Genomic DNA, 12,017 nt, shown 5'->3' on the forward strand with positions numbered 1-12,017 from the left:
AAGTCTTATTTCACTGTTCCCTTCCAAGCTTAGTGCCTGGCAGATCTCTTGTGTGTCCTCCAATTCTAAATTAAAGCCAGGTGACAACAGCTATGGATCTGAAAAGTATGGGGATTGAAGGTAGTCTCTGCAGAGACAGGATTAAAATGCAAGCCATGATTCACTCTATGATTAATGTACGCTGTAAATTTCCTAACCACTCAAACTGTGCCACTTCAGCTGATCTCAGACAATGTGCTTGGATTCTGTGTGCTATACAAAATTAGGTTCAACGATACAGTAGATGTGGATGAGTAAAGTGCTTGCAGATGTTATCAATGACATTTACATTGTACATATTTTTTATCAATTAGGTGATGCTACGTCATACCTGCAGAGTAGATCATTTCAGACTTTGAAAACAGCTATAGCCTAAGTTATATTGGCTAAATACCTGCAGACATTTAATGTCCATATAATTTTTTTAAGTTAAGAGCTTTGATATATCTTTGCCTTACATCTTCGGTCAGAAAACAAGGTTGTCATGATATTATGTTTTTCATAACAGTATCTCACAGTTACAAATAATCTGCTAATATAGAAATCCAAAACTTGTGAGAAGGTAAAAACAAAAAAGACACATGTCGAGTCAGAAAAATATCAAAGGCGCAGGTTTGCTTTTCATTTAACCATATAAAGTAATCCAACCGGGTTTGAGAAAAAATGATGGTGCTTTGCCGAGGAGAATTATACATAGCTAAAGTATGACGATGTTTTCTGAGAATTTACAGAGAAAAACATGCAAACGAAAGCAGAGCAGGACTTTGGTGCAGATCAGGGAATCCATTTGTACTTCTGTGGTTAGTAGTTCCTCCGTAGAGAGAGGGATTAATGTGAGCCGTGTGTCTGTTGAGCGAGTGATGTCATGCCTTGCAGATGCCGTTGGGTATCTCAAGCCAAAGTGGCTACAATTGTGTGTGTGTGTGTGTGTGTGTGTGTGTGTGTGTGTGTGTGTGTGTGTGTGTGTGTGTGTGTGTGTGTGTGTGTGTGTGTGTGTGTGTGTGTGTGTGTGTGTGTGTGTGTGTGTGTGTGTGTGTGTGTGTGTGTGTGTGTGTGTGTGTGTGTGTGTGTGTGTGTGTGTGTGTGTGTGTGTGTGTGTGTGTGTGTGTGTGTGTGTGTGTGTGTGTGTGTGTGTGTGTGTGTGTGTGTGGGACAAAGAACGGCTGTGAAGAGGAGGTGGTGTACAAAGTCAAATATTTGACACTGATGAATTACAAAGGCAGTCTTTTTACATTTTGCTGCCATTTTATGCGCTGTCGAGACTAGAAAAGGTCACATAAAACTGCAAGGGCATGCATGTTGCTGCAATATGGCTTTGTAAAAATTACATAAACACAAATAATTATATTCACTTAATTTTGACTTTTTCCAGCACTTAATTAATGTTTGTTTTTTTGGGGGGGGGGTTCCCTTTACAATCGTTGTAAACACATGTAAACCATGCCACCATTGGCTCCTTTGTTTACTTCCGTGACATCACTATGTAACAGCCTCACTTCTGTCGGCCAGCGCTGCAACACATTGTGCGGGATAACCTAAGGGGTGGGACATGACTTACACATTCCTTAAAGGTTGACCAATCACAAAACATCACATAATATGTCCTCTTTAATTACGTTGAATCTAATTATTGGTAAATTTCGACCCATACTCCAAATTCACCATTTAATCACATGAAGGGATCTGATTAACCCGCACTCACAGCATGGCCTTGACTAGTTTCTAACACAAAACATGCACAGTGACATCATCCAAAACCAACCGTGATTACAAGAAGGATTTTCCAAAGAAACCAGGGGTCAAAAGTCAGGGCGGGAGAAGGGCGGAAAAAGAGCCACAGTTGAAAACAGACCGAGGTGAAGGGATATAAGGACACAAAGGGAGGAAGGTCATGTGCTATTTGTCACAGTTGCTGAAACCAGTTACTAGACAGAGACAACACCTGGGTAATGTGAGTATATAGGCTGTTCCGACAGCAGATGTTGGGGTGTCTGACCTTTTGTCTGGACAAGTAAGGCCTTCCCTCAAGGCAAAAAAAAAAGAAGCTGTAACCTATAATTATGTGGATTTACATACACATGGACGTAAACATAAGTAGGGTTGAAGTAAATGTTGACTCCAAGTGTTGTCCTTGTCCTTCAGTACATGTATTCTGAGACAATTAAGCCATTCAGTATTTGCATTTGCAGTATTTCTGCCATTTATGTCTACTTGATTGACTTGTTGGATCTATTCAATTTAGTTTTGTTTAAATGACACAGACAGTTATTTGTTTGGCTAGTTTGACAATAAACAGTTGCATCAAATGGTTCATTTCATTTCTGAATGAAATATTAATTGTAAGTCTTTTACCCTTTTAAGAAGCACAGTTGAGGTTTGTGGCTACTTCAAATTTACAATTACATAAATATACAAGTCACCACACATTATTCTTCCATCTGCTGTTTATGTCTTCTGTGTGTTTGTGTTATACTTTGTGTGGTTTAGGAGTTTCAGTGAATGTACCACTAAACGACAAGTGATATATTACTTAGCTTGTAGTTGGATTTACCAGGAATACCTTACTAGTTTAATGAAAAGGCATTTGAGAGAATGATTTATCAAAGACAGATTTCCTTGCCACAGACCATTTCTCTTGATACAAATGTGCTTGGACAGTTTAGGGATGGTGAATTGGTGTAACTATTTGTTTATTTTTATCTGGGTTTTTCCATTCTTTTCGACAAGCACAATATACTTGGGGCATTTGAAGCAGATGGTGACGATATATCTCCTCAAGAGGTCAAGTGGGATTCCAAATGGCCGTCTGGTGTGCTAAGTGTCTCCAAAGAAACATCTCCTTACTCATTGATGGTATACTTATACTTTATTGCATTGGCTGGGTGATAAGAAGAGAGTTTTTCTGAAAATCAACAACTTTGACAAGGAAACTTGATGTAAAAAAGTGCAATACAAAGTGTGGAGTCTAAAATGACTTTACCTTTGCATCACACAAAACTAATGCATACTTAAAATAAAGCAACTAGAATGATATTGAAAACAATATTTTCACTAAGTCAGAAAACACACAAATATTGGCTTTATTCCAATAGCATAAGGCTTTTGTTAAGCCCATCCAAAATCCATTACAGCATGCAGCCTAAAAAGGCCATTCTCAAGTATGATTCAGATGAACTGCTTGTCAGCTGGAGAAAAAATTCTGCCCGTGACAATTTATTCCATAAGAAATTATTTTATCTAGAAGATATTTGTTAATGGAGAAAACAGCTTTAAGGCAGTATTTTAAGATCTCCAAACAAAAAGTGCAAAATATGTTGTGACTAAGATGGAAACAAACTGACTTTCCACATCCATGATTACATTTATTTTCCTCCTTTTGCGTAAGCTGATGATTTTTACACACAAATACGTGACAATTTGCAGTTACAACCTCAAATGCAATGCTTTTTATAATAAAATGATAGCTTAGAACCACTTTGTGAACAATGCTGTCTAACTTGCCCTCTAGGGATTTGAGTAGACATGACAGGAAACTGCTCCCCATCAGTGTACAGTTTGTGTTTCCAGGTGTTTCCTTTAATTTGGTAGTTGATTCTCACCAAAACTATATGAAGGGAGGCAAACACAGCCTGTACACCAGACCGTAACCTGTTACACAGTAGGTTTGACAGACTTTGTAAATCAAAGGCTGTCAAATAAATCACTTAAAGTAACAAAAATGGTTAACAGCAAAATGAAAACAATCAGAGTAGCATTCAAGAAAAGGATACCTACTCAAAAGCCTACTGTGTCATAAATCTTGTGTAACAGCTTCAATCTGAATAAATATAAGTTGGCGTTACAGTATCAGAAGGGTTATTTTTGTTACAGTCTGTACAAGCCGTCATTTTTCAGCAGGGCTCTGTACAGGATAATGACCTTGTGGAAACCAAGGGATGTCTGACTCATACATCAGTGTGGGGTCTCTGCAGCCCACAGATGACAAATGAGACAATCATAAGAACACAAGGACCAATGTACATGGAGAAGTTTTCTCAACTGTAGTGTGTGTGTGTGTGTGTGTGTGTGTGTGTGTGTGTGTGTGTGTGTGTGTGTGTGTGTGTGTGTGTGTGTGTGTGTGTGTGTGTGTGTGTGTGTGTGTGTGTGTGTGTGTGTGTGTGTGTGTGTGTGTGTATATTAGTATTTTTAAAGTATTTTTTTAATCCTGACTATAGCAGAAAAAGGTATGACAACAAGCCATGGGAGTTTGGTAATCACAAGTGCAAAATGTGTGTGTGTGTGTGTGTGTGTGTGTGTGTGTGTGTGTGTGTGTGTGTGAGAGAGAGAGAGAGAGAGAGAGAGAGAGAGAGAGACAGAGAGACAAACAGAGACAGAGACAGAGACAGGATGTGTGGGAAATATGCCAGTGTAATAGAAGTCAATTTGTGTCTATTGTTTTATTTTCACCTGCCCATAGCCTATCTAGAAACAGACTCGACCGTAATCAGTGTTGTTTGGATTTGGTCGTCCTTCTACCTCTGCAGCATAGGAACCTGAACATGGCAAAAGTCAATAACAGCAGCACAGTTGCTATAGTCAGCAATAGGAGAATTACATCTAAACTGTAGTACGAGTACCAGGGCATCTTATAAGCCTCTGTACGCAGGTGAGGAGCCCCTTTATTACGCATTACATATTCCACCCAGAAGACAGCCTGATCCATTGGGGCCATCGGCTGATCTCTGTGCAAACGTGACAGTCTTTGCATGTTCTGTCTGTAGCTGTCATGATGGAGCACTTCATTAATGCCTTGCTCAAAACTGTGTCCGTTAACATCAGCTAGCTCAATGATCTTTCCGGCGCCTCTTTCTCGCAGACGTAGAAGGTTGTCAAACTGGTCAAAGAACAATGGTATGCCGAGCACAGGGACCCCGTGGTAAATGGCCTCCTGTACACCGTTGGTTCCCCCATGAGCTACAAAGACTTTTGTCTGCGGGTGGCCGAGGAGGTCCTTCTGTGGCATCCAGTCCACTATCAGGGTGTTGTTTCCCAAAGTAGAAGGACGCTCACCTTTGTGCCTCCATATCACCTGATCAGAAAATGAAATTAGTATGAATACGTATTAACATTATCATTATTAGTAGTAGTACTAGTATTATTAATAATAATAATATTGATAATTACCAATAAACAGTTTTCAAAATGTCATGAAATTGATTAATTAAATCACTGAGCATGTGTTACCTTCTGAGGCATCTTTGCAAAGACGCTGGCAATTTCATTTGCGACCTCTTTGGGCAAAGCATTCACATAAGTCCCCAAAGTCATGATGATTACGCCATGCTCCCCAGCACTCTGAACAAACTCCTCTAGGTCGACTGGCAGTGGTTGGGCTGGTTTGCACTGGAACCCTCCTATGTAGACGACATTTGGCATTGTGGGCCGAGGGAATTCAAATACAAAGTCTGACCTGAACAGCCAAATGTCTGCTTCCTGGAGAAGTGAAATGATGTCACATCCACCCTCGATGTATTTCTCACAGATGGCATCATAGACCGGCCCCACCAAGAATTGTTGCTGGAACACTATGATGCCATAGAAAAGAATATTCTTCACCCTCTGGGAAAAAGTCATTTTGTCCGTTAAGCCTGATCCTGGAACTGGGATGTAGGACATTGGTGATGGAGCTATCACAAAGTGGCCTTCTCCGCTGGTGATCCAGCGAACATTGAGCACTAAGGGCAGTTTAAAATACTTTGCCAGTATGACCCCTGATGCAATAGCTGGGTCGGTAAGTACAAGATCATATTGTGCCTCTTTTATGCTTTTGACCATCATTTCATCATCTAAGATTTGAGGGAGGGCATCAGCCCATATTAAATGAAGACGAGCAATCAGAAAGAGGAAGTCTTTGGTGATTTTGAGGAAAGTAAGTGATGACGCCCCGTCTCTCTGCGCCTGAAAATTCATCAAAATGTAAAAAGGTGATCATTTTAATACAGTACTTGAATGTCTTAAAGACCATGTGGGTCTGAATACATTATCCAAAATGACATACCTGCATATGTTGCTGTAGGTACACATCTATGAAGTCCTCCATGCCTTCACTAAGGTCAATGTTAATGGATGTGTAGAGAGGAGACTTTTCTGGGATGTACCAGCTGTTGGAGTCCCTTATCACATCGATGCTGTGTCCCCTGGCATGAAGTTCTTCCAGCAGGATCTTCATATTGATCCAGTGGCTGCCGTCAATAGGTAACACAAGGATGTTTCCTCCATCACAAGTTGGTGTGAAGGAAATCAGACAAACACTGAGGATTACAAGTATCCCACAAACACGATGCAATAGCATGGTTCCTGAGATGCGAGAGAGAAAATGAATAACATGATTAACTTCTTACATTTCATATAGCATCATAGGAGAAGTTTTTTTTAGCAAATATATTGAAAAAGATCTACCTTCGTTGGTAAAGACAGTAAATGTGAATGTACAGATGATAATATCTTTGGTATGATCCTATCGTTTTTACTTACCCATGCTTCAGAGTTGCATCTGGATTGATGGCTGCATGCAGACTGATTCCTTCTATTTGAGTTTAAACTCCCGTCCCAGAGATGTTCTGTCCTCAAAGGTAAATGAATGACTTAATGTGGCACAGGTCACATGATTTTTTTGGCGCTGCAAATGTTCTGCAGGTGACAGAATGAATGATTAACTCTTCTTTGTCGGGTCATCATAGATTATTACTTGAGGTATTAATATTATCAAATTGCTGGTAGTATCCTGTAAAGTGCAGTTTTTTGAAGGTCTTTCTCTCTTGTCTGCAAGCTTTTATCAGGAAAACCTTTGACCTCTTTCACAAGAGTGTTGAAGTAAGTAGAGTAAATCAAGTCACTTGATTTTCATACATATAAAGTTGAGAATACAAACAAATATAAACACTAGGAGAGTATACAAATGGGGGTTTTGGACTAATGTGTAGCCTTTGATGTTTTGGCAAATGTTCTAGCAGCAGTTTTGTGGAGGTGTATGACCTTGAGGTTTGTTGAATACAATTGGTGAAACAGAACTGCATGTTGAATGTAGCTTAAAGGTCTCAGGAATGAACTCAGTTGACATGAGCGGTGTTATCTAAAAGCAGTGGAGGAAATGATTCATATCTTTTAAAACATAAAAGTAACTTAATACCTAACTGTAAAGAATACCCCGTCAGAAGTAAAAACCCTGCATTGAAAATTGTACTTAATTAAACGAGTGTAAGGGTTATTGGGGAAATAGTGGCAAAAGTTAAATAGCCTCGTGCAGAAAATGTCCTGTGAGTAGAAAAGTAAAGAGAGATACCTAAAGTTTACGAAATACTTTCATAAGTTAACTTTCCACCTCTCTGGGTGAGTTTAAAAACAGATCATTTCGAGCTTACACATTAATTCAACTGAGAGTGACCACCAAGAGAATAATTTATTTAGCTGTTTGATTGTGGCACAACTTTTATGGCCTGAACGTCTGGGTCAAAAATGTGTGCGACAGCACTAGAAACCACTTGTAGTGATGCCTGCAATGCTGCTTCGGGGCCAGATTCAGTTTTAGGTGAAAAAGGATGAATAAACATGATTGTGTGTTTGGTTCATGGATGTATTTAAAAACTGGATACAGCGTCGGAGGCTTGGCGTCGTTCATTTCTGTGGTGGTTGTTCAGTGGCGCATGAAGACAAAATGTCCTGATGTGCTCGAGAGCAAAACGTCACAAATTACCTGTCATGCTTGCCTGTTGAGAACAATAGTGGCACATAGAGCATGCACACTTGAGTGTTCCCTTAAGCCCAGCCTCCGATCTTCCACTCTTTGCTCGATCAGATGAATGGAGAGAGAAAATATCTTTGGATTTGTTAATTTTGCAACTTTTAGACATTTATGATTCAAATGAGGGCTACAAAAGTGTTCAAACTGGTTGGTGTATTTCGTTAAAAAGTCAATGTAAATCAATGGGGGGAAGTATTTTGGGGCCCAGTGACTTCACGTACTGACACGGATGGTGTAGTACCTCCGTTTGGCCAGTACACAGATTTGCTTCTATGTCCAGCGCACTTCATGAAGGCATAGGCGATGTTTATTGACCATTAGGTCTGACCATTATGGGTTCAAAGAGCAAAACGTTTATTTTTCCGCTCTGGGTCCAGCACTACTTGTTATAGTGAGTTAAGAGTGGAGGATCATAATGTTCCCTGGTAGCCGATGACCTAAAGTAGACAAAGATTGAAGAGCAACTGAAGAAAAAAATGATTTATGTTGTATCTGCCTTGAAGGCGCTTAGGATGGACAAAGGTCTCTGGACTGACAGATGTTAATGTTTGTCTGCTTGAAAGATCACAGATCAAAGTAAATATGTTCAACAGAAATTAACAGTGGGATAATCTAAAGAGCAGGTATACACTTGATCTCCTTAATCACAATATCACAATTGATTTGTGGGTATTTAAAAATGTAAATCTTAATCTGTCCACAAACCTTTGACAAGTAATTCCGAAAAAGTGAAGGGGCTACATTTCTTTAACAGTCTTTATTTTATGTGGCTACATTGATTGGCAAACTGCCATTTTACTCATAAATAATAAATAGAAACAACTGAGATGCCTTCAGATGTAATTCTTGTCTAAATAATGCTTTACAGATCTCATTTCTAAACAGACTCGACCGTAATCAGTGTTGTTTGGATTTGGTCGTCCTTCTACCTCTGCAGCATAGGAACCTGAACATGGCAAAAGTCAATAACAGCAGTACAGTTGCTATAGTCAGCAATAGGAGAATTACATCTAAACTGTAGTACGAGTACCAGGGCATCTTATAAGCCTCTGTACGCAGGTGAGGAGCCCCTTTATTACGCATTACATATTCCACCCAGAAGACAGCCTGATCCATTGGGGCCATCGGCTGATCTCTGTGCAAACGTGACAGTCTTTGCATGTTCTGTCTGTAGCTGTCATGATGGAGCACTTCATTAATGCCTTGCTCAAAACTGTGTCCGTTAACATCAACTAGCTCAATGATCTTTCCGGCGCCTCTTTCTCGCAGACGTAGAAGGTTGTCAAACTGGTCAAAGAACAATGGTATACCGAGCACAGGGACCCCGTGGTAAATGGCCTCCTGTACACCGTTGGTTCCCCCATGAGCTACAAAGACTTTTGTCTGCGGGTGGCCGAGGAGGTCCTTCTGTGGCATCCAGTCCACTATCAGGGTGTTGTTTCCCAAAGTAGAAGGACGCTCACCTTTGTGCCTCCATATCACCTGATCAGAAAATGAAATCATTATGAATATGTATTAACATTATCATTATTAGTAGTAGTAGTAGTAGTAGTAGTAGTAGTGGTAGTAGTATTAGTATTATTAATAATAATAATATTGATAATAATATTAATGTTATTAATAATATTATTATTAATAACATTAATATTATTATTAATAATAATATTAATGTTATTATTAATAATATTACTATTACTATTGATAATTACCAATTAACAGTTTTAAAATGTCATGAAATTGCTAAATTAAATCACTGAGCATGTGTTACCTTCTGAGGCATCTTCGCAAAGACGCTGGCAATTTCATTTGCGACCTCTTTGGGCAAAGCATTCACCAATGTTCCCAGAGTCATGATGATTACGCCATGCTCCCCAGCACTCTGAACAAACTCCTCCAGGTCGACTGGCAGCGGTTGGGCTGGTTTGCACTGGAACCCTCCTATGTAGACGACATTTGGCATTGTGGGCCGAGGGAATTCAAATACAAAGTCTGACCTGAACAGCCAAATGTCTGCTTCCTGGAGAAGTGAAATGATGTCACATCCACCCTCTATGTATTTCTCACAGATGGCATCATAGACCGGCCCCACCAAGAATTGTTGCTGGAACACTATGATGCCATAGAAGAGAATATTCTTCACCCTCTGGGAAAAAGTCATTTTGTCCGTTAAGCCTGATCCTGGAACTGGGATGTAGGACATTGGTGATGGAGCTATCACAAAGTGGCCTTCTCCGCTGGTGATCCAGCGAACATTGAGCACTAAGGGCAGTTTAAAATACTTTGCTAATAGGACCCCTGGTGCAATAGCTGGGTCGGTAAGTACAAGATCATATTGTGCCTCCTTTATGCTTTTGACCATCATTTCATCATCTAAGATTTGAGGGAGGGCATAAGACCAAATTGAATGAGCGTGAGCAATCATAGAGAGGAAATCCTTGGTGAGTTTTAGGAAAGTAAGTGCTGAAGCCCCCTCTCTCTGCGCCTGAAAAATTGTAAAGGAAAATGTTTTAAAGTTCTGAAAAAATAATCAACTTAATACTTTTGAATGACTAGAATACCATTTGGCTCCCATTTCATTATCCATAATTTCATACCCGCATATGCTCCTGAAGGTACACATCAAAGAAGTCCTCAAAGCCTTCATTAATTTCAATGTTAATGGATGTGTAGAGAGGAGACTTTTCTGGGATGTACCAGCTGTTGGAGGCCCTTATCACATCGATGCTGTGTCCCCTGGCATGAAGTTCTTCCAGCAGGATCTTCATATTGATCCAGTGGCTGCCGTCCACAGGAAACACGAGGATGTTTCCTCCATCACAAGTTGGTGTGAAGGAAATCAGACAAACACTGAGGATTACAAGTATCCCACAAACACGATGCAATAGCATGGTTCCTGAAATTTAAGAGAAATGTAATAACATTAAAGACATGCTGGTAAGGCGTATTTAAACAGTATTAGTATTATTTAATATTTAAAATGTTGGTATGATACCATCCACAACTCAATCATTTTCCTGAAATCCACTCACCCGTGCGGAGGAGTGGCAGCAGGATTGCCTGTTGCCTGCAGAATGACAGTCTATCTAAAGGAATCCTTATATTTGAGTTCAAACTCCAGTCTCAAAGAGGGTCTGTCCCCAAAAGTAAATGAGTTACCTCATGAGTCAGGTGTCACATAAAGTGATGGCGCTGACACAATAGTTCTGGTGTTGCAGTGGACCAACAAAGGGACTATTTCTTTGTTGTCATGTCATCATAGCACATAACTTCCTTAAGTGATGTTTTCAAATTACTGGTAGAATCCTGTAAAGTGTAGTATTGGGAATGTCTTAGTCTCTTGCATGCAAGCTTTTTATCAGAAGGACCTCTGAACTCTTTCATAAGAGTATTAGCGGGGGTTGTGTAATATCGACCCACAACATTTACATGCATATCAAATTTTGAGTGCAAATAAACCAATACCTGGAAATTATACAAATGTGTTTTTTGGTTTAAAGTTAGAGCTTCCGTGTTTTAGCAATAAGTCATGCAGTTACTTTCTGCAGGTTTATGACCTGGAGGTAGGTTAATTACAATTTGTGCCAATAGAGCAGCATGTTGAAAGTAGGTTGCAGGTCTCAGGACTGAACTCAGTTGACCGAACCATTTCCTCATATCCGTAGTAGAAAGGTTTTCATATTCTTTTCCCATTGCACCAATACCTCATTTGAAATAATCTGGTTCTAATCTGAAACTAAACAACTCCTTCAAAAAACAACTCAAGCACATTTTAACAAAAACTATATTAATCAATTTTAGATATATACCTGATACCCGGAGCCGCTGACACAAGTTTTTATGCCATGATATTCTCACATAATGTATAACCAATCTATCTCCTCCGGTATATTCTATGTAGTCCAGGCTAATATTCTAAAAGCTACCTTCACTGTAATATACTCCTGAGGTATGGTCTCCTTTGCTATTGTCTATGTTGGACATAAATTTCAAGCTTAAGAGGAAACGTTTCCCAAGCAGGAAAACATCTTTCAGGTGATTACAGTATTTTCACATGATATATCATGTGTGAACAGGAGTATATAAGCTAACCGTCGTTGCGATGACATGTGAAAATAACTACCTATCTGGACTGTGACAAATGCTTCCTCTTAGGAATGTTTTGGCGGGTCTCTTTACAGCGATTTGGTGGTAATGCTAA

The 12,017-nt window shown here is 39.7% G+C and overlaps 2 protein-coding genes across 2 annotated transcripts; both read right to left on the bottom strand.

Annotated features, from left to right (window-relative positions):
• Nucleotides 1-4,351: 4,351 nt before the first annotated feature.
• On the bottom strand, nt 4,352-6,625 carry LOC134871541 (UDP-glucuronosyltransferase 2C1-like). The gene is made up of 4 exons (XM_063894265.1): nt 6,553-6,625; nt 6,077-6,375; nt 5,263-5,976; nt 4,352-5,107 (listed from the first exon to the last, which is right to left on the bottom strand). The coding sequence occupies exons 1-4, from the start codon at nt 6,554-6,556 to the stop codon at nt 4,523-4,525; spliced, it is 1,602 nt and encodes a 533-aa protein (XP_063750335.1). The 5' UTR covers nt 6,557-6,625; the 3' UTR covers nt 4,352-4,522.
• A 1,932-nt stretch (nt 6,626-8,557) lies between these two features.
• LOC134871578 (UDP-glucuronosyltransferase 2C1-like) lies at nt 8,558-10,977 on the bottom strand. Its single transcript, XM_063894330.1, has 4 exons — nt 10,849-10,977; nt 10,414-10,712; nt 9,588-10,301; nt 8,558-9,301 (listed from the first exon to the last, which is right to left on the bottom strand). Exons 2-4 carry the CDS (start codon nt 10,705-10,707, stop codon nt 8,717-8,719), a joined length of 1,593 nt encoding a protein of 530 aa, XP_063750400.1. The 5' UTR covers nt 10,708-10,712; nt 10,849-10,977; the 3' UTR covers nt 8,558-8,716.
• Nucleotides 10,978-12,017: the final 1,040 nt, after the last annotated feature.

This window comes from Eleginops maclovinus, chromosome 11 (assembly GCF_036324505.1).
Source record: "Eleginops maclovinus isolate JMC-PN-2008 ecotype Puerto Natales chromosome 11, JC_Emac_rtc_rv5, whole genome shotgun sequence".
Taxonomy (NCBI): domain Eukaryota; kingdom Metazoa; phylum Chordata; class Actinopteri; order Perciformes; family Eleginopidae; genus Eleginops; species Eleginops maclovinus.